Source organism: Bos mutus, chromosome 6, assembly GCF_027580195.1.
Source record: "Bos mutus isolate GX-2022 chromosome 6, NWIPB_WYAK_1.1, whole genome shotgun sequence".
Taxonomy (NCBI): Eukaryota; Metazoa; Chordata; class Mammalia; order Artiodactyla; family Bovidae; genus Bos; species Bos mutus.
In genome coordinates this window covers 55,719,081-55,740,438 of record NC_091622.1, presented here as the reverse complement: position 1 = coordinate 55,740,438, position 21,358 = coordinate 55,719,081, and the positions used below count along the sequence as shown (strand labels likewise).

Here is a 21,358-nt window from a genome sequence, read left to right as displayed (position 1 = left end):
TACTGTTGCAATAATATACAAGTTTTTTAATTCTAGGGGGAAATGTGTGTCAGAGTGTGTGAAGAGATGTGAGCCTGTGAGGTTATGAATGTAAAGGAATTTATGTGTGTGTGTGAGACACAGTGCAGGTGGGTATGGGTGAGTGTGGATGTGAAGGTATACAGGTAATGTGAGATGGTGTATTTGTCGGTGTATCTGTGGGGTATGCGTGTTAATGAGCGTGTGTATGTATGAGTTGTGGGAGGGAGGTGTGGGGTGTGCATGTTAATGAGCATGTGTATGTATGAGTTGTGGGAGGGAGGTGTGGGGTGTGCATGTTAATGAGCGTGTGTATGTATGAGTTGTGGGAGGGAGGTGTGGATGCATTTGTGAAAGCATGTGTGTGAGAGTGCACAAGTGGATCCAAGGCGGTATGTGTGTAAGGTTGTCTATGGTGGGGAGTTGTATGTGAAAAAGTGTGTTAGTGTGGGAGGCTGTTTGTGTGTGAGAGTGTGTGAATGCATGTGAGAACGTACAGGTGGATGAGAGTCTCTGTTCCTGTAAGGGGCAGACATGTTTGTGACAGGTGTGTGGGAGGGGACGTGTGCATTTATATGAGTGAGTATCCTTGTTGGGGTGTGAGGACAGAGAGAGGGTGTGTGAGACGTGTATGAGTGAGAAGGAGGCGGGTAAGACTCTATGTGTGAAGAGGTTTGTGTGTATTAGCGTGTGTGTGTGCATATGCATGCACATAGGTGTATTTATATATTGATACATCTGTATACATAGAAGTAAAAACGTTTCCTTCAAGAAACATTTCCTTCAAGAAAATAGAAAACTGGAACAAAATATTTTCATAATAGTGATCTCTAGTGGTGGAGTAAGAGGCAAATCTAATTTTCTTGACTCTTCTGTTATTTTGTAGTCAAAAAAAACGATGAACATTTCAGTCTGTTTCCTTCATTCCCAGAGCACATGGGAAATATTGTACTTTTCTGGAAACAGGTAAAAATAATAAAAATTCTTGACTGTTATAAGGTTTCTTGATAGCAATGTGTTTGAAAATTGGACTTCTCTCTTTCTTAACATATAACCATACAGATATCTTAAGTCTCTGGTTAATTTATAGAATGGGATCCTGTCTTTAAATATGAGAAGCATATAAATGTGTAATTTTTCATACAACTTCATTAATTTTCAGCTGTTCCCATAATCGAAACTAGTAGTTATTGGTATTTGCCATCCAAGGCCCTATGGTCTTCCATCAATGGATTGGCGTTACGAATCTAATGAACCATCATGTCACACTGCTTTAGGAGCTAAAGTGCTTTAGGGTTACCAAAGCCTCAAAGTGTAAACACAGATGTTAACAGGGATTATCAATGATAGAGCGGCTTAGGTAATTATTACTGTTTTTTCTTTTAGTTTTTTCCTTTTTAAGGCAGTTGAAAAAAAAAACAGTGATCCTATAGGGCTTATGTAAGAAGGTTTCTGTCAAACTGGTTTAGTAGCAGGTTGTTTTCCTAAGTCTGGGCAAAAGACACCACTATTCCATCATCTCTCTGCTGCTTCACTTCACTAACAATAAAATATGAGGCTTTCCAGATTCTAGGCTGTATCTCACTAAAAATTTGTGGCACTCAATGGCTGGAGTGTTAGTCTATTTTTAATTTATTTCAACCTTGGCTGTTTTTTTAAAGTGATTTTCTATCATCAACATTAGGCCTCTGCAGCCTAATTTATTTTGCATTGTTACCTGTGGGCTCCACAGTATACCTAGAATGTGAATTAGCTACTTGGAGTTCTGAGTTACTAGTTTACTTTTATGTAGATAATAATAAAAATGAATAATAAAGGAATATATTATATCATATATATATATATGATATACAGAATTTATACAGAATTTATTTCCTTTACACTTAACATGCTACCTCAGCTATTAAAATATACACAGGGCAAACTCTATTACAAATGCTATTAAGTTTGGCTTAAGACAATCTTACTTCCAGAACATACACTACTGAACCCTGAGCAAGGACTCAAACCCGCAGATGCCTTTTATGGTCTGATTAGTGCTTCTCTGCTTGTCTCAATATTGCATCTATCAAACAGTTCACTTCAAACAACATTACTGGGAAACTGCTAGTAAAATGTTAATGGAAACCATCTTCAAACCATCTACGACCCTTTTTCTAGGGCTAAAGCAAGAGCAGTGGGGCTTAATTCGGCCACCTCAGACCACTGCTGTGGTTCAGTGAACACTTTATTTTCCCACTTGAATTTGAGCTCTTCTGCAAGATCATTCCTGCCGATCTTGCGGAGATGGCGAGCCAGGAGGCGAAGTTTGTCAGTGGAATTTGGGAGTGATCTTTTCCAAAAACAAAGAAGTTCATGGGTCTGTTCTGTGAGATCATCAGGATTCTTCAGTTTGATGAGCTGAATGGTGCTGCGGCGAAGAGGGAGTGAGGAGGAGAGACACAGGGCATTCTCCTCTGAGAGCTCATCCGCCAGCCAGTAGAGCAAGTTGTCCCACAGGGCTTCTGCCAGGCACACGGGGGACACTCAGAGTTAGAACCCTTTCCTGGGGAGTGTGCTCATCCAACCCTCCACCTGTTCACAGGAAACCTACTCAGTCTCTGGTTTGGCCTCTCGGCAGCAGAAAGATATCGGCCCACCCAGAACAGCTGAGAGCCTTTGGGATCTTCTTCTGAGGGAACCACCTATTGCAGAGGGTTAGAAATGCTTCTCCAATGTTAACTTCCATGAGATCAAGGAGGGCTTGTTAACATGGTGCTCATGTCCCCACCCTGGATAGTCTAAATAAGACTAGGATATGGGCAAAACTTAGCATTTTTAATAAGCACCCAGATGACACTGATGCTGAGGTCCCCAACCACATTTGGATAGTACTATGTTAAAATACATTTTTAGGTTCAAAAAATACTTCTCTTAATTCGTGCTAACCTAATACATAAACTATAGCAGCAGTTAGGCAATCCTCACACCCCAGTCCCCCAACTACAGACACACACACACACACACACACACACACATAAACTCACCAAGATCCACTCTCCAAAGATGAGTTCTATAGAAGATCCATTGCACGTCCTTCCCTTGGTTTCTGGACTATTTAGAACCATAAACATCTCTGAATATGTCCTATATGTTCAGCTTACCCTTTCCCTTACCCTGTGACTCCTGCTACCACTTAAATGTATGATTCTAATTTTCTATTGTTGTTGTTACTTATTTTATTGTGTAGCCCTCACTCTCAGAAAACCCCTTGGACCCCACCATCTCTCTCCTTCCTCATGTAACTTCTAACCTGCATCACAGCCACTTTCTCCCACTCATTCAAAAGTCTGCACCAGTTTCCCTGGTTTGGTGTCAGAAAAGAGCTCTCTGTCTGCCACCTTTTACTTTATTCTATCTACCTCCTCACATAGATTGCACCTGCTTTTACACTATAAATCATACCACTGTTCTGTGAAAGCTACTCAGGAAATGGAGCCAACACATCCGTCCTCTCCACTGTCACTTTACCAACATTCCACTTCCTTCCTGCAATATATTCATTTTAATGCCCATGCCACATGGATAAGCCTTCTTCTCCCTGACTGCATCATCTGTCTCTTGCCGTTGGCAGGCCCCGTCATCAGCAATCCTGTTGATAACTATTTGCACCTCTGACCTCCTCATTTCTAAATCTTGTCAACATCACTGACCTGTGTGATGACTCCATATTAGAAACTGACTTTCATGGCCAATCCTTACATTTCATCACCAGCCAGAATTATTCTGTCTCCTTGGCTTCACCTGCTCTGTATTATTGTTAACCACTGCCCCCTAAACCTACACAGCTTTTATTCCTTTGCTCCTACTTAATATGCTTCTTGCCCCATTGCTAATACAGCAAGTCCTTTGATGCTCACACCATTCCGTCTGCCTCTGAACACATACTACCATAACAATCAGCTCTATATGTCAATAATGGGTTTGCATCCTCCTTAAAATCTGCTGTCCTCTTTAGCTTTCAATGTTCTCAATTTGTCAGCCATCAATTCTGTCTTACTTACATGGCAGTCAACTACTGGGATATCCCAGGTTATAAAAGAAACAGAATGTGATCCTCAAGTTCTATGTTTTGCACACATTTTAAGTCTTTAGCAGCTTACAAATTCATTAAAAAGTCTGTTTCCCATTTAAAATTTTCCGCAGCAGTGTCAATCAAGTCTCAATCTCACTCTTACTGTGTTTCACTTAGCCAGTGGCTCTTCCTCCTAACTTTCCACAAAGCCATTTGACCTGAGTTCTCATAATCTCACTTTCATTTCAAAATCACTTTCTTATAGAATCTCACTCCACCATGCTTGATGGGTGCCATCCCCACAGTGTTTTTCATCAAATAATTTCCCTTCACACCATTCCCTTAACCACTCTTCCATCAGATTCTTTCCAGGCTTCCCACAAGTACTCTCAGGCTTTCCTTTCCCTTGTTTCTCCTACTGTTTCTAGCTCCCAGGCTTGCTCTCTCCCTCCTTTTCCATAAAACCTTTTCGTGCCTAACGTAAATTTGATGCCTTAAATCCATCAATATTAATGCTTTCCTAGGCCCTTGCTTTGGGGTTATATAACCTCTTTTAAAAAAATTAATTTTATTTAAGTATAGTTGATTTACAATGATGTGTTAATTTCTACTGTGCAGCAAAGTGACTCAGATATATATACATTATTTTTCATATTCTTTTCCATATAGTTTATCACAGGATATTGATATCCTCTTTTAAAACTCTGTTTAAGCTTTTCTTTCCAATCTTTCTAGAGCCCTCCTAGATAATACTTATAGCAACTGATTCTTAGTCTGCATCTTCTCCAGCTTCCACATAGCATTTTACTCCTTCCCTTGGGTTCCATGGCCTGCCCTGGTGTTCCTCTTTTCTCTCTCTTCCCTCTGTGCTGACTTTCCTCCTCCTAATTGTGCTGAATTACTGCTTCCTAGCTCAGGCCCCTTCTATTTCTGCCCCTCCCCTCGAAATTCACCAACTGCCGTAACCATCTCCTCTATGTGAATTATCCCAGATCTAGCGTATCTTCATCTTTAACTCTGTTTTCCTAAATCCTGGTACAGGCACACCTTGTTTTCTTGTGCTTTGCTTTATTGCCCTTCATGGATACTGCACTGTTTGTTGTCGTTGTTTGAAAATTGAAGATTTGTGGCAACTCTGGGTCAAGCAAATCTATGAGTGCCATTTTTCCAACATCTTTGCTCACTTTGTGTCTCTGTGTCACATTTTGGTCATTCTCACAGTATTTCAAATGTTTTCATTATTTTATTTGGTATGGTGATCTGTGATCCATGATCATTGATGTTACTATTGTAAAAAGATTATGACTCGCTGAAGGTTCAGAAAATGGTCAGCATGTTTTTTTAGCAGTGAAGTATTTTTAATGTATGTACATTAGTTTCTAGACGTAACTCTGTTGCACAATTAGACTACAATATAATGTAAATGTAACTTTTATATGTACTGCTGCTGCTGCTGCTAAGTCACTTCAGTCATGTCCAACTCTGTGTGACCCCATAGAAGGCAGCCCGCCAGGCTCCCCCCTCCCTGGGATTCTCCAGGCAAGAACACTGGAGTGGGTTGCCATTTCCTTCTCCAATGCATGAAAGTGAAAAGTGAAAGTCAAGTTGCTCAGTCGCGTCCGACACTTAGCGACCCCATGGACTGCGGCCCACCAGGCTCCTCCGTTCATGGGCTTTCCCAGGCAAGAGTGCTGGAGTGGGGTGCCATTGCCCTCTCTGTTATATGTACTAGGACACCCAAAAATTCATGTGACTTTATCATGATATTTGCTTTATTGTGATGGTTTGAAACCAAACCCACATTCATCTGCAATATTCATCTCCTGGTTATCTTTACCAGTTTATAGTACAGCCAATTTAAATTCCACATTACTAAAATTGAAATAAACTTTAGTTTTTCCCTCCCTCTGCCTGATCCTTTACTCTATTCACTATCTTAGTAAATGGGACCACTCCAAGGAAATGGCAACCCACTACAGTATTCTTGCCTGGAAAATCCCATGGACGAAAGAGCCTGGTAGGCTAGAGTCCACGGGGTCGCAAAGAGTCGGACACGACTGAGTGACTTCACTTCACTTTACAGCTTAGTATTACTAATACACATAAGATTATCCCAGTTTCTCAAAGCTTATTATATCTTATCACTTATACTCAAGTTCTATTGGCTGTAACTGTAATCATACCTCAGATGTTTCTCCCACTTCATAGTCTTATGGATTCAATCATGTCCTACCTCTTTTTTCTGGAAAATTTTAAGAACCAGGGTTATAACTCATACCCCTGCTATCAGTGTAGTCTCCTACACAACTAACAAATAGAAGTTTTCAAAGTCTAATCTGATCTTGTTCATTCCTTGTTAATACATCTCTTGTGGCCTCCTTCATTGTCTAAACTTCTCAACTTAGCATTTAAGGCTGTTTATAACTGTATCCTGCTCTAACCTCATCTACCATCATCCTGCAGCAGCTCAGATGGCATTGGCCATGCAAGACCACATTGTATAGCAGTTTAGGACTCCCTGGTACACTTAAGAAAGATCCCTATACCCTTGTCCTCTCTGGTGGTTGTTACCAGAGGGAGTGGGAGAGCTTTTATTTGAACACCAAGTTCTTCAAAGTTAACATTATCACCCTGCTTGGTTTTCATCTACTACTATTGTTGTTTCAGTAGGGATTTTTTGTTTGGTTTTGGGGGTTTGGGCTTTCGTGTTTTCTTTTTGCTCTATATCCTGATCTCACTGAAAAATATAAATTTTATTGCCTCTGAAAGAGTGTATAATGCTAAGGTTTATGCCCATCCTACCTACTTATAATTTAATTCAGCAGCTTGTAAAGTTTTTATACACTTCCACAAAGAAAACCCCTAAACGAAATGTTATGCCATCAGTTGGGAGACTGACACAATAGTCAAGACATATTCACTGATATCTTTTGAAGACCTATAAATTGTCACAATAGTAATTGTTAGCATCACAAAATGAGTTGTTTCGGAGACTAAAATAGAATAAAAGTGTCAAATTCTGAAATATGTGTCATTGTTATGTAGCTGAATTAGACATAACCGCAGTCAAATTTTATATTTCTCTTGTGGTTTCATACCTCTATATATACCTCTATTTAAGATCTATTTTAAGATTCAAAACCTAATAGTCAACATTTAAGAACAAACCATAGTAGTTTGTTGACCAAATAAAGCAATTACTAGTTCCCTTAGTTAAACAGTACTTAGAAGAATTCATATTTCTTATAGACTTTACTAAAAGTGTAACTACATCTCCATGTAAGAATTTTGTTCCTATGTGCATGACTTATAAAGGAAAACTTATTTATTCGGCTGATAAGAAATGATTATTTAGCAAATTATTGTTAATAGCAAAGTTCTCTGTTTGTCCTAAGATTCACATAAAATATAAAATATAAGAAGAAAAGAGCACCATCATAATGAGGACACAGCAAATATTTCTTACCGAGTGGATCTGTAGAAATTCTTTTGGTACTCTGTGGACGGTTGATTAATTTTTCATGCTTTGGGGAGAAAGGGACACAGAATAAGCAGAAGAAATCATTAATTTGTGAACAAGCTACACATTAAAGTCCTTCTGAACTTCACCCCTGTTTGGGAAAAGTCCTGAATTGCATGCCTTGCAAAATCACATTGTGTATTTTTGTCTGCATGCTCAGCAGTTGCTTTCCCAAGATAAGGCAACATATATTAACACAAATCTTTCAGAAAATTTAAATTAGGAATACGCATATAAATATTATTATAGCAGTTTAATTAACTCTGAATAAACACTTTCTAAACTAAAATTTAAAACTGTTAATACAGCTAACAAAGAGCAAGCTACCTCTATGATACAAACATAATATTTAGTAAAAGCCCCTGCGGACCAGGCACCTTGCTCAACACTCAGCATCAGGCCTGGTACCTGGTGGGTATTCAAACATTAGTTTTTGTGAATAAATGAGTGAATCAATGTGCAGACATAATGCTAAAAACAACCAAGTCTTTAAGCCAATATTATTCTGAATCAATATTTTGTCAAGAAGAAATCAAATATATAATCATTACCTTTCTACACTGTCCACAGAATGGTTTGTTTTCAGTTAATATAGAATCAGGAAAAATAGCACAAGAGAGTAAGTTAAAATATATGTTTGAAAACCTGTTCAGTGCTCTGGACAGTTTATTTCCATCCTCAGCCTCAGCTCTGAAACATGATTTAATAAAATGCACACATACACACACACACACACCTCAGAAAACTGTACACAGATATTCATAGCAACTTTATTTGTAATAGCTAAGGTGAATGGCTAAAAAAACTATTGAACGTCCACAAGGTGGGATACAATTAAACAATAAAGAGGATAAGTCATTGATAAATGCAACACCTTGCATGAACTTCAGAGTTGTGCTGAGTGAAAAAAATTCAGTCTCGAAAGGTCATATACTCTGATTCCATTTATACCACATTGTTGAACTTACAGAATTACAAAGATATAGAATAGATGGGTGATTTCCAGGGGTTAGGATGGTGGTAGAAGATTATAAAAAGATATCACAAGGTAGGTCTTTGTAATGCTAGAACAGTTGTATATCTTGAATGCAGTGGTTACACAAATCTACACATCTGATAAAACAGTAACAGTACTATATACACGTGTTTAATTGATGTCAACTTCCTGGCTTTGATATTTTGCTATAGTTATGTAAGGTGTAACCACTGAGGAAAACTGGGTGAGAATATCTAGCACCTCTCTGTACTATATTTAGCAACTTCCTGTAAATCTATAATTATTTCAAAATAAAACTGATTTTTTAAAAAGTCTTCTCATAGCAATGATACAAGAATGATGTAGAACTCTATATTAATGTATTGTAAACTGCTTCATTAAAAGCACTAATTTATTAAATCAGAATATAATATTTTGTAGGTATTCTTGTCATGTATACTACATAGACATGTATATAAAATATCCATTAAGGCATGCAAGCAAGATGGTGGCATAGAAAGCTCCTGATCTAAAAATAGATTAAAGATCTGAATGTAAGATCTGAAATCATAAAAATCCTAGACAAAAACATAGGCAGTAACATTGTGGATCTCACTTCAAAGGCAAGGGAAAAGTAAAAATAAGCAAATTGGACTACATAAATTAAAAAAAAAACAACTTCTGAAGAGTTAAGGCAAACTGTTATCAAAATGAAATAGCAACCTACTGAATGGGAGAAGATATTATTTATCTATGGGGTTAATATCTAAAATACATTTTAAAAACTCACATAACTCAATAACAAATAATTTTAAAATGGACAGGGAATCTGAACAGACACTTTGCCAAGAAGACATAGAGATGGCTAACAGGCATGGAAAGATGTTCAACACTACTAATTATTAGGGAAATGTCAATCAAAATTACAATGAGATATTACTTGCAGAATGGCTATTATTGAAAAGAGAAAAAATAACAAATGTTAGAGAGGACAGGAGAAAAGAAAACACTCATTGTTGTGGGACTGTAAATTGGTGCAGCCACTATGGAAAACAGTATGGATGTTCTTCAAAAATTAAGAATAGAACTAACCATATTTCCACTTCTTGGTATTTATATGAATAATATAAAAACACTAAGTTGAAAAGATAGATGCACCCTTCAGTTCAGTTCAGTTCAGTTCAGTCACTCAGTCGTGTCCGACTCTTTGTGACCCCATGAATCGCAGCACGCCAGGCCTCCCTGTCCATCACAAACTCCCGGAGTTCACTTAAATTCACGTCCATTGAGTCAGTGATGCCATCCAGCCATCTCATCTTCCGTCGTCCCCTTCTCCTTCTGCCTCCATTCCCTCCCAGCATCAGAGTCTTTTCCAATGAGTCAACTCTTATGTTTATTGCAATATATTACAGTTGTCAGATATGGAAAAAACCTGTGTCCATCGATAGGTGAATGGATAAAGAAGATACATTATATATACATATATAGATATATGTATATATATATACCCGAGGCTTCCCAGGTGGCTCTAGTAGTAAATAACTTGCCTGCCAGTGCAGGAGAGATAAGAGACAACAGTTTCGATCTCTGGGTCAGGAATATCCCCTGGAGGAGGGCACGACAACCCACTCCAGTGTTCTTGCCTGGAGAATCCCCATGGACAGAAGAGGCTGGTGGGCTATAGTCCATGGGGTCGCAAAAAGTTGGACATGACTGAGTGACTTAGCATGCACAAATATATACAGTGAAATACTGTGCTGTGTGCTTAGACACTTAGTTGTGTCTAACTCTTTGAGACCCCTTGGACTGTAGCCCACCAGGCTCCTCTGTCTGTGGGGATTCTCTAGGCAAGAATACTGGAGTGGATTCCCATGCCCTCCTCCAGGGGATCTTCCCAACCCAAGGATCGAACCCAGGTCTCCCACATTGCATGCAGATTCTTTACCATCCAAGCCACCAGGGAAATCCAAGAACAGAGTGAAATACTACTCAGCCATAAAAAAGAATGAAATTCTCCCACTTGTGACAACTTGGATGAATTTCAAAGGTATTATGCTAAGTGAAATAAATCAGATGGAGAAAGACAAATACCATATGATTTCATTTATATGTCCAATCTCAAAAGAAAAACCCAAAGGAATAAATAAAATAAACCCAAAGCAAACTCAGATCCAGGTATCAGAATTGTGGTTTCTAGAGGAGAAGGGGGCTGGAGGGGTTAGTGAAATGGGTGATGGAGGTGAACTGTACAAAGACGAATGGTAACTAGACTTGTAGTGGTGATCACTGTGTAATGTATACACATATTGAATTCTAATGCTGTACACCTGAAATTTAAAAAAAAAAACTTACAATAAGAAGTTTTAATGGGAGGAGATTAAGAATCAACATAAGAAAAATATAAATCCAAGAGTACTGATACTGTAGTATTTCAAAAGAAGTGCACAGATTTTTGAGGCATTAACTTTGCACTTAATCGTCTCCAAAAAAATTGAGAAATGCCAGTTTAAATCATGCAGCAGATTCTGTCGTTCCCACCAATGGACATATGGCCTGGACTGAGTCTAGGACAAGAGGTACACATTGGATTTTTTCTTTATTGTGTGTAAACAATTTACCACCCACCCCTCCAGTCATTCTTTCTTCACAGATGGCTCGAAGCAACTTGATGCACTGAAAGTGATTCTGGTGGTCAAGTATGTGTATTTTTTGAAATATGTGAAAATTCAAGCCATGTTCTTTATCTGGAACCCAACTGCAGAAGCAGTGAATTGTGGATGCATGGGAAATCTTGGGTCTTTTATACTTCCAGGCAGTATGCTGGTCTCCCATATATTCTCATCATTCAGGGATTTTCAAACACCCTTCTTATTCCTTCCCTCCCCTTCTTTCTTTCTTTTTTCTTTTCATTCCATTTTTTTTTTTTCTGTGCACTATTTTTGCCTTGCATACCACCTTTAAAATGTCACTGGTGCTCAGGGTCAGCTCCAAGCCAAGCAGGGAAGCCAGTGCTTGTCCTACAGTGTCCGCTCCCACAGATTCTGTGTCTACACAGGGTTATCTGGATGCCTTCATTGGCAGGATTGACTCTGATTTTTCCCTACTTATCTCTCTTCTCTTCTTCACATCAACAAATGCTATTCTGTTGCATCCCCTAAGGGTCAACTATTTGCTAGAGAAAGTTTGTTATTCCTCTCAGGTAACTTGCTCTTACATTAATACTGTAGACTTTATTTTGCCAAATAAACTTTCTAAAATGCCACTTTCAATATGTTACTTCTCAGTAAGGCTGTCTAGCAAATCTAAACCTGACTCTCAAGTTTTCAGTTTTACACACATACCTTGTAGAAGGGTGCAGTAGGGTTTATGCGGCAGTTTTTTCTTCACTATATGCCATCAGTATACAAGTATAAATAATTCAAATATATACAACTATGTCTTGTTACAACACAGCTCTCATTGACTTGGAAGTGTTTTTAAAAGATTGGAACTAAAAACAGTCACTTACACCTGGAAGGGGTATTGTGTCTTGAGTCTTACAGGCCCCTGCTTTTAAGTCTATTGTTTCCATGTTCCTTAAGTACAACCCCATTACTGAATTTTTAAAACGTAGGAAACATTTTTAATTGAGCTTATACCAACTTGGTCTTTTGTGTGCAACAACAAAAATATTAACTTGAGCACATCCTTTATTTTATCCAACATTATTTTTAGTGATGCACCTAAAAGTTTCCCTTCATTGTATCTTTTCACCACTCCAGAAACCAGCCATGATCAGTCTGGGCTCTGCGTATTAGACTATCATCTCTTTGAGGGCCAATAAAGTACCTTGTTCCTATATTAATTCTTTACCATGCTTTATATGGTATTGACACGTACACATAGGGTAGTAAGAACTATTTAACTTATGTGATACTTTCTCTTGACTTGAATGATCTCTTCCTTCATATCCTACCATGTTTTCAAGACCACTGATCATTTCCACCTCTTTTATCAACTACTCTGGTTCCTGGTTTCTTATTTGAGAATTTATGTACCATCAGTCAATTTATCTCTTAATGTCTTGTGCTGTCATCAATGCCACTCATACCATTACTTGTATATGTTTGTTTTCCCTCCCCAGTTAGACTTTTGGTAATTTTTGTATCCTTTTATTGTCAATAAAATAATTACTTTTATTACCATAATAATATTTCCCCTCATGGTAAAGTTTTGACTTCAAATAATTGTCAGGTTGGCTACTCAAATGAACTTATTGTTGGGTGATTTATGGAACATTGAAGATACCTGTTTCCTGTCCAGGTTAGGGCCCATTGCAGATAGTCTTCACTTTCCTTCCCTAGCCTCTCAAGGGCCTTTGCAAATACCTCTTTTATTTTATGTCCAGAATCCCCTGAAATGCATCCAGGTATAATATCAACTTGAACAGAATGCCAAGAGCTCATCTCCTATTGAGATCTTGACAAGGACTCTTCCATCCTTTGACATGGAAACCACCATGTCAAAAAAGCTGAGTTAGGCTATCAAAACAAAATGACCAGACTGATTACATCAGATAGTGTGCCACACAAAATTTAAATTTTCAACAAAATACATATCTCCTTCTTAGGTCTTACACAGAAATTGAAGTCCCAAAACACAGACAATACCATCCTCTACCCCTTTTCTGATTCATCAGTCTTAGCCAAGTCAACCATATTCACACTCCCTGTAAGAGTCTGGTCCCCTGCACAGCTTCTTTAGCAGTTGCTGCGTGAAATCATGTTTCAGAAATAGCACCGCTCCTTTGGCAGACACCTCCAGAACTACAGAACTCCAGCTCTGAGTCCCATGAGCCACACAGCACAGCACATACTCAATATTCCTGGGAGCTAGCTGGTCACACAAGAAAGAGCAAAGCACCTCGAGATTTAGAAATAACTGAAAGCCCAGAAACAAATGTAGCTACTGCGAGATTCCTTACAGAAGGCTTGCAGCTTCTCTTACTCCTGCAAGAGCCTTTATCACCAATTCTCATATGTGAGGGCATTTTCCAAACAAAAGTTACTTCCTCAAACAAAATTATTTAACAGTTAGTTACAACTCATATTGAGGTCATTAACCACAGACCATAGCAGGACATTAGTGTAAGTGAGGACAGTGTGTAGACAGAAAATAAGGAAACAAAAGATTCTATGATTTCAGCTTCTTCAGGGTCTCAGCCAATCTCCACTGCTTGACCAGAATCCGTTAGACATAAATGGCTGACCTTCCTTCACAACAATTGCTTTTCTTTACCTGCCTGACTAGGTCAGCCAACATCTGTCTCTGTCATCTTTGCAATCTCCTTTGCCTTCTCCTCCTTCTTGCACCTTTTGGTCACTCTGCCCTTGACTCCATTGATTTTGAAAATAATTCAGAGTGCTTTTCCCAAGGCTTTCCACCTGTGTTTTATTGGAAGAATTTATTGCCCATTTCCTACAGCCTGATCCTATTATGTCATATGCTTTTCTGTGCACGCCAGTGCGAGGCACAATAGCCTCCTGCACCTCACTGATGACTGGAAACAGAAACTGCTCGAAATGTTCCTCAGGCTGCAGCACTTCCACTTTCTCTGGTTCCTCTAGTTCCATGATGCCCAAGAGCTGTCTTTCTTTGCTTCTTCAGAACCACAGAATGGATATGAGCACAGAAGCCGTGAAACATGGAGACCCAGAGGCCAACTGGAGCTCTCAGTGTCATGATCTCTTTCCCTACAGGACAGTGCCTCTGTTGAAATAAATCTGTAGGCCCAAGAAGAATCCACACTCCTTCCCAGGATGCCACATCAGCAAAGCAAAACGTAGAAAACATTCATGTCCTCATAAATGTTCTGCTTGACCAGACATGCAGTGTATCCAGTCGGCCAGTCCATAAAGGCCAAGCCCAGTCCAGCCTTCTCACGCCCATCAAGGGTGACTTTGTGGCCCCAGCGAATCGGATATTTTCTATTTGTCTCATCCTTGCTCTTTTTCTTATCTTATAAAGGTTTCTTACCTTTTGCCCCATTTTGTAGTTCTTTGAAAGGAGACTATCCACTTCATGAAGTCTTAAACAAAGTTTACTTGTATGACTTAAGCTGTCTTCTTTAACCATTGTTAAATTTCTTTACAGTTGTATATTGGTAGGTCCTATTGTATCATTTTCTGTGTTTTCTTTTATATCAGTGCTTCTATTTACCACAGGGTGACTACACCATACCCTCAAGCCTCAATTCTTCATAGCTTTGGGGATTCTCAGTGGACAATTATGAAGATTGTTATCACCACAAATTTAAAGTCTGTTGTTTCAGATGGGGACTGGGACTGCTCAGCAATATTTTTATATGTCTCTGAAGACCTCTTCCACCATTGCTTACAGAAATTATTGCACACATTTACCACTCTTTGCAAGACTTCTACCTCACCCTTGCCCAGCACTCTCATCAAGGGGCTTTGTCTTCTACTCACTGAGAAAATAAGGCTGTGTTCTCAAACCATAGCATTCATGAAAATGAATCTTAAGAAAAAGGCAAAAATTAAGTTCATACTTTGAATTGGTCTCAGATAAGGCCAAATTTGTAACACAGATGGTTCTTATTCCGAAGTATGGTGGCTCCAGTTAGAAAAGCACCATTGAGTTGGACTTAACATCAGTTATCACCTAGCATTCCAAATGTATCCCAGCAGTGCATGGAAGAATGAAACACATATCTTTATCCAAGAAATGATGGAGATTTCTAATATCATGTCAGGGCCAAAGTGAGATTCTGATTGCTTCTTACACAACCAATGCTATAGAGGTACAGTAATAAATTAATTTCTCACTCAAAAGTTGCTTCATAGGAGTTGCACAGATGACTTAACTCTGGTGCGTACATAGAAACTCCAACTCTGGCAAAGTCCCATCCAGGTATTTCTGGCAGTCTTATGGGCTTTCCTTTCTTGGTATCCACACGTTCCCCCAGGTTCAGCACAGTGGTCAGCCAGGCGACACAACCATCAAAGCCCTTTTTGTGGGCACAGCAGTTCCCCTTCCTGTGCATATCCCAAGTAGTGCCATGAGTGTTCTACCCACGCCACGCTTTTGCTCCCAAGGTTTCACGTAAGCACAGTTATTCCATATCAGTGGTTACCATGGGTTTGTTCTGTTGCAACCCCACTACCATTCTGCTGGATCCTTCAGCAGTGATACCATTCTAACCTGCTCCACATGAAGCCCATCATCTCTCCTACTTTTCTCCTGAGCAAAGCAGTTCTCCATCAGTGACCACTCTGAGCTCTCCTGGTGTGTAAATTGTGTGGTAAAATGTGATAGAATGAAGTAAGCGTCTCCCTACCCCTTGGGTTACGTGACATTACAGTAATATGAACTTTGCCCTGTTGTGTCACAGGACTCAATTAAATATGTCTTCTGTTTTTAAATTAAAATCATTCCCCTTAGGACAAGGGGCTGAACTGAGAATCAGATTTCATTAATAATTATAGTACTCTGTTCTCAACATCTGATGGCCTGTATGCTTTAAATATATTTTAATATGTGACACATTTAACATAGAATATTTGGTATATATTTAGATGTCTTTAATAAAAAATTATTTATATTCTAATATATATAAATATGTGTGTAGGGAGGGCAAACATACTCTGAGTCCCCTGCAAATAGAACTCTGTCAAGTCATATCTCATATTCAGTTATTTCAGACTCAGCAGTGAATACAGTTTAATTTCTTACTCCAGGAATCACTTCAGCTTCTATGCAAATACTCTTATGAGTTGGATGAATCTCAGCACTTATTTATCAGGCTTGTCTGAAACTGTCAAAACTGAGCCTGCTTCAGAGTTATTTACAAAGTGTGTTCTTCTGGGTTATCTCGTCTATCTTTCCCCAAAATGCTGTGAGGAAGATGAGGAGTTCTTACTCTTTTCCTCTTGGATGAAAGAGACTATCAAGGCTTAAAAGTAGTGAGGCCTTGTGGCTGAGACTTCAGAGTGAGGGAACTGTGGGCTCAATACCACTCTGATGAACTCCAAAATATATGCTTTCCTTAATACAAGGCTGCTTGAGCCTGAGGGCTCTTGGGTAAGACTGAGTCTAAACTTCATTCTATCAGTTGTTGACCCCTGAGTCAATTCATGACTTGGTTCCCTAAACTTTAAAATTTCTGTCATCATCTTGTCTCCTTCCTAGATGTGTAGTGAACTTTATATGAAATACAATGTGTAACATACTTTAGATGAAATAAAATGGAATAGATTCATTGAATTCCTTGTACAGAGTGTGTGCTCAGTAAGTCACTTAATTTTGTCACACAATTCTTGATAGAACTAGAGTCTCATTTTGTATCAGAAATGTTTTGATACCTCTCAGATTACAATACAATAAATGACTGTCCAAAGATCCATTTGAAGAGAAAGGCAAATATCCTATATTAACACGTGTATGTGAAATCTAGAAAATGGTATGGATGATCTTATTTGCAAAGCAGAAACAGAGACACTGATGTAGTGACCAAACAAATGGATACCAAAAGGAAGGGCAGTGGGATGAACTGGGGGACTGGGATTGACATATATACACTACTGATACTATGTATGAAATAAATAATGAGAACCTACATATAGCACAGGGAGCTCCATACTCAGTGCTCTGTGGTGACCTAGATGTGAAGGAAATCTAAAAAAGAGAGGATATATGTATACATACAGTTGATTTATTTTGCTATACAGTAGAAATTAATGCAATATTATAAAGCAACTCTACTCCAATAAAAATTAATTTTAAAAGATCCATTTGTAAATAAGGTAAATCCTATAACTTTATATATAGTGAGACACAAGTTAAGTGTTTCATGACATAATGGTATTGGAGACAACCCCTTTCCCTGCGGTCTCATAGCCCACCTGGGTTCAGCAGCTGCAGACTATCGAGTTTCTGATAGAAAGAAGCTCAGAGTTTCAATCTTGGTCAGGACTCGCCCTTACTATAGGCTTTCAGGAATCTTAGGATGGTGCCATAGTTAAGTAAGGTAACCTCATGGTAGGAGTGCGTTAAGTGAAGTGTTTAGTCACTCAGTTGTGTCCGACTCTTTGTGACCCCATGGACTGCAGCCTGCCAGGCTCCTCTGTCCATGGAATTCTCCAGGCAAGAATACTAGAGTGGGTAACCATTTCCTTTTCCAGGGGATCTAGGAACATACACCAAAAAGACTAGAGTGAAAAATAAAGCAGTGGAAACAGCCATTATAGGTTGGGTTCAGCACTGATTTGTTTAGTAACATCATATCATCACTGTGCCTTCCATTCCAGCTTAAAATAACAAATATGGGTAAAATTAGGGAATTCAACAAAGTTGTTGGGTGAAATTTCTGCAGGTTCACCATGATAACCCATAAAACCAAACTGAAAGTAAAAAAGAAGTCAGGAAAATTATAAATCCTTACTATAATAAAACATATTTTGAAGTGAAAAATGGAAAGAGTGACATGAAATGACATCTTTTGTGCCTAAAGTAATATCCTATTTTTTTTTTTTTTAATTTTACTTTGTATTTGATTGACAATGCTGTGTTAGTTTCAGGTGTATGGTACACTGACCCAGTTATTTGCATGCTAAGTTGCTTCAGTCGTGTCCAACTCTTTGCAACCCTATGGACTGTAGCCTGCCAGGCTCCTCTGTCTATGGGACTCTCCAGGCAAGAATACTGGAGTAGGTTTCCATGCCTTCCTCCAGGGGATCTTCCAAACCCAAGGACTGAACCCATGTCTCTTATGTCTCCTGCATTGGCAGGCAGGTTCTTTACCAGTAGCGCCACCTGGGAAGCCCCCAATTATAACATGCGTGGTCACTAACTTCAAGGATACCTACAATAATTCAATTCAGTTCAGTTGCTCAGTTATTTCTAACTCTTTCTGACCCCATGGACTGCAGCATGCCAGGCTTCCCTGTCTATCACCAACTCCTGGAGCTTGCTCAAACTCATGTCCATCAAGTCAGTGATGCCACCCAACCAATTTCTCTGTGTCCCCTTCTCCTCCTGCCTTCAATCATTCCCAGCATCAGGGTCTTTTCCAATGAGTCAGTTCCTTGCATCAGGTGGCCAAAGTATTGGAGCTTCAGCTTCAGCATCAGTCCTTCTGATGACTATTCAGGACTGATTTCCTTTAGGATGGACTGGTTTGTCTCCTAGAAGTCCAAGGGACTCTCAAGAGTCTTCTCCAACATCACAGTTCAAAAGAATCAATTCTTCAGTGCTCAGCTTTCTTTATAGTTGAACTCTCACATCCATACATGACTACTGGAAAAACCATAGCTTTGACTAGATGGACCTTTGTCAGCAAAGTAATGTCTCTGGTTTTCAATATGCTGTCAAGGTTGGTCATAACTTTTCTTCCAAGGAGCAAGCATCTTTTAATTTCATGGCTGCAATCACCATCTGCAGTGATTTTGGAGCCCCCCAAAATAAAGTCTCTCACTGTTTCCCCACATCTATTTGTATGAAGTGATGGGACTGGATGCCATGATCTTAGTTTTTTGAATGTTGAGTTTTAAGCTAGCTTTTTCACTCTCCTCTTTCACTTTCATCAAGAGGCTCTTTAGTTCTTTGCTTTCTGCCTTAAGGGTAGTTGTCATCTGCTTATCTGAGGTTATTGATATTTCTCCTGGAAATCTTAATACATCTTCTGCTTTATCCAGTCTGACATTTTGAATGATGTACTCTGCATATACATTAAATAAGCATGGTGACAATATACAGCCTTGATGTATGCCATTCCCAATTTCGAACCAGTCTGTTGTTCCACATCCAGTTTAAACTGTTGCTTCTTGACCTGCATACAGATTTCTCAGGAGGCAGGAAAGGTGGTCTGGTATTCCCATCTCTTTCAGAATTTTATAGTTGGTTGTGATCTACACAGTCAAAGACTTTGGTGTAGTCAATAAAGCAGAAGTAGATGTTTTCTGGAATCCTCTTGTTTTATTGATGATCCAACAGATGGTGGCAATTTGATCTCTGGTTCCTCTGCCTTATCTAAATACAGCTTGAACATCTGGAAGTTCATAGTTCATGTACTGTTGAATGCTGGCTTGGAGAATTTTGAGCATTACTTTGCTAGCATGTGAGATGAGTGCAATTGTACAGTAGTTTCAACGTTCTTTGGCATTGCCTTTCTTTGGGATTGGAGTGGAAACTGACCTTTTCCAGTCCTGTGGCCACTGCTGAGTTTTCCAAATTTTCTGGCATACTGAGTGCGGCACTTTCACAGCATCATCTTTTAGGATTTCAAAAATAGCTCAACTGGAATTCCATCACCTTCACTAGGTTTGTTCATACTGATGCTTCCTAAGGCCCACTTGACTTCACATTCCAGGATGTCTGGCTCTAGGTGAGTGATCACACCATCATGGTTATCTGGGTCATGAAGATCTTACTATTGCTATTTGGTGGCTATAGAAATAACAAGTTATAGACTTTTCTTCTTTAATTTCTACATGCCTACTATTTCTTGGGGGCTTCCCTGGTGGCTCAGACAGTAAAGAGTCTGCCTGCAATGCAGGAGAGCTGTGGTCGGGAAGCCCCATGGAGAAGGAAATCGCAACCCACTCCAGTATTCTTACCTGGAAAATTCCATGGACAGAGGAGTCTGGTTGGCTACAGTCCACGGGGTTTGCAAAGAGTCAGACATGACTGAGCAAGTAACACACACACACTAGTTCTTGGAATCTCTACTGAAGAACCAATTTTTGTGTAAAGTAACATGCTAAAAAGTTTCTGATACTTTAAGTACCATCTAACATGGATGCCACAGAGAATTATAGCTAAAGGGCAGCATTACACATCCAACAAAAAAAATGTGATGCTGATATTAGCATTTTTATCATTTGCCTTAAGGCAGTTATTCATGGAGACATTTTCACAGGTAATTATGATAATATCTTGTGGCAACAACTCCTCCATCCAGCCTTAACCGTCATACTTCTCCTATCCCCAAACACTTCTTGTAGACTTTTCTGATAAATAGGTCATTTATTTTGTAGTCAGAAGATATAAAAGTGGAAGTGGAATGAATAATAAATCAAGGGAATATATGTAATTAGTATATTTTTGTGTATTTTTGGCATGGATTTTGCCAAAAGCCTTTAAGATACCATAGCTACATACAAGTTTTAACTGCTTACTTTATTCTTTATTTATTTCATATAGCGGCCTCTTCAACTAAGTAATAGCGGCCATTTGCTTAACTTGAGTTCATTTATCACATCATAGTAATAAACTGTAGAGTCTCAAACTTCATAATGTATGACTCCTATAAAACTCTTAGAGATTTTATATTATAAATACATTAGATAGAATCTTGATCAAAGAAGTAATCTGATATAAAATATTAATGTTAGCATAAAATCTCTGTGCTTCAGTTATGGGTCCAACATAATACAAATCAAATAAGAGCTTATAGTAGCACTGAGTGAGGACCTACTGGCATGAAGAACTAGGCTAGATTTTCAGTTTCCAGTTAGGCATGTGAGAGGCCAGAAGTTGCCATTCTGTCCTAAACAGTGAAAAGCAGAACAAGCTGAATAATCAACAACTGTCTTTAAATTTGTCAGAGAAATAAGGTCACAGGGGCAAACCTCTTAGTCAGATTTGAAGAGACTGACAAGGAGCTACTGAGAATCACAACTAACCAGAGCAGAAACCCACAGCACAAACAACCGCAGGAACTAGGCCCAGGGTAAGGAAACCTGAATTGTAATCAACAAATTCCTGGAGGCGCAGAGCAGACAAGCCCAGGAGC

The 21,358-nt window shown here is 39.0% G+C and overlaps 1 protein-coding gene across 1 annotated transcript in view; it reads right to left on the bottom strand.

The window, feature by feature from the left end:
• Nucleotides 1–233: 233 nt before the first annotated feature.
• Nucleotides 234–21,358, bottom strand: part of DTHD1 (death domain containing 1) — an 86,144-nt gene continuing 65,019 nt past the window's right edge. The window contains exons 9-10 of the mRNA XM_005886679.2: nt 7,539–7,596; nt 234–2,522 (exon numbers count right to left, since the gene is read on the bottom strand). Coding sequence (XP_005886741.2) covers nt 2,161–2,522; nt 7,539–7,596 — 420 coding nt within the window. The 3' untranslated portion in view covers nt 234–2,160. The remainder of the gene's footprint in view (nt 2,523–7,538; nt 7,597–21,358) is intronic.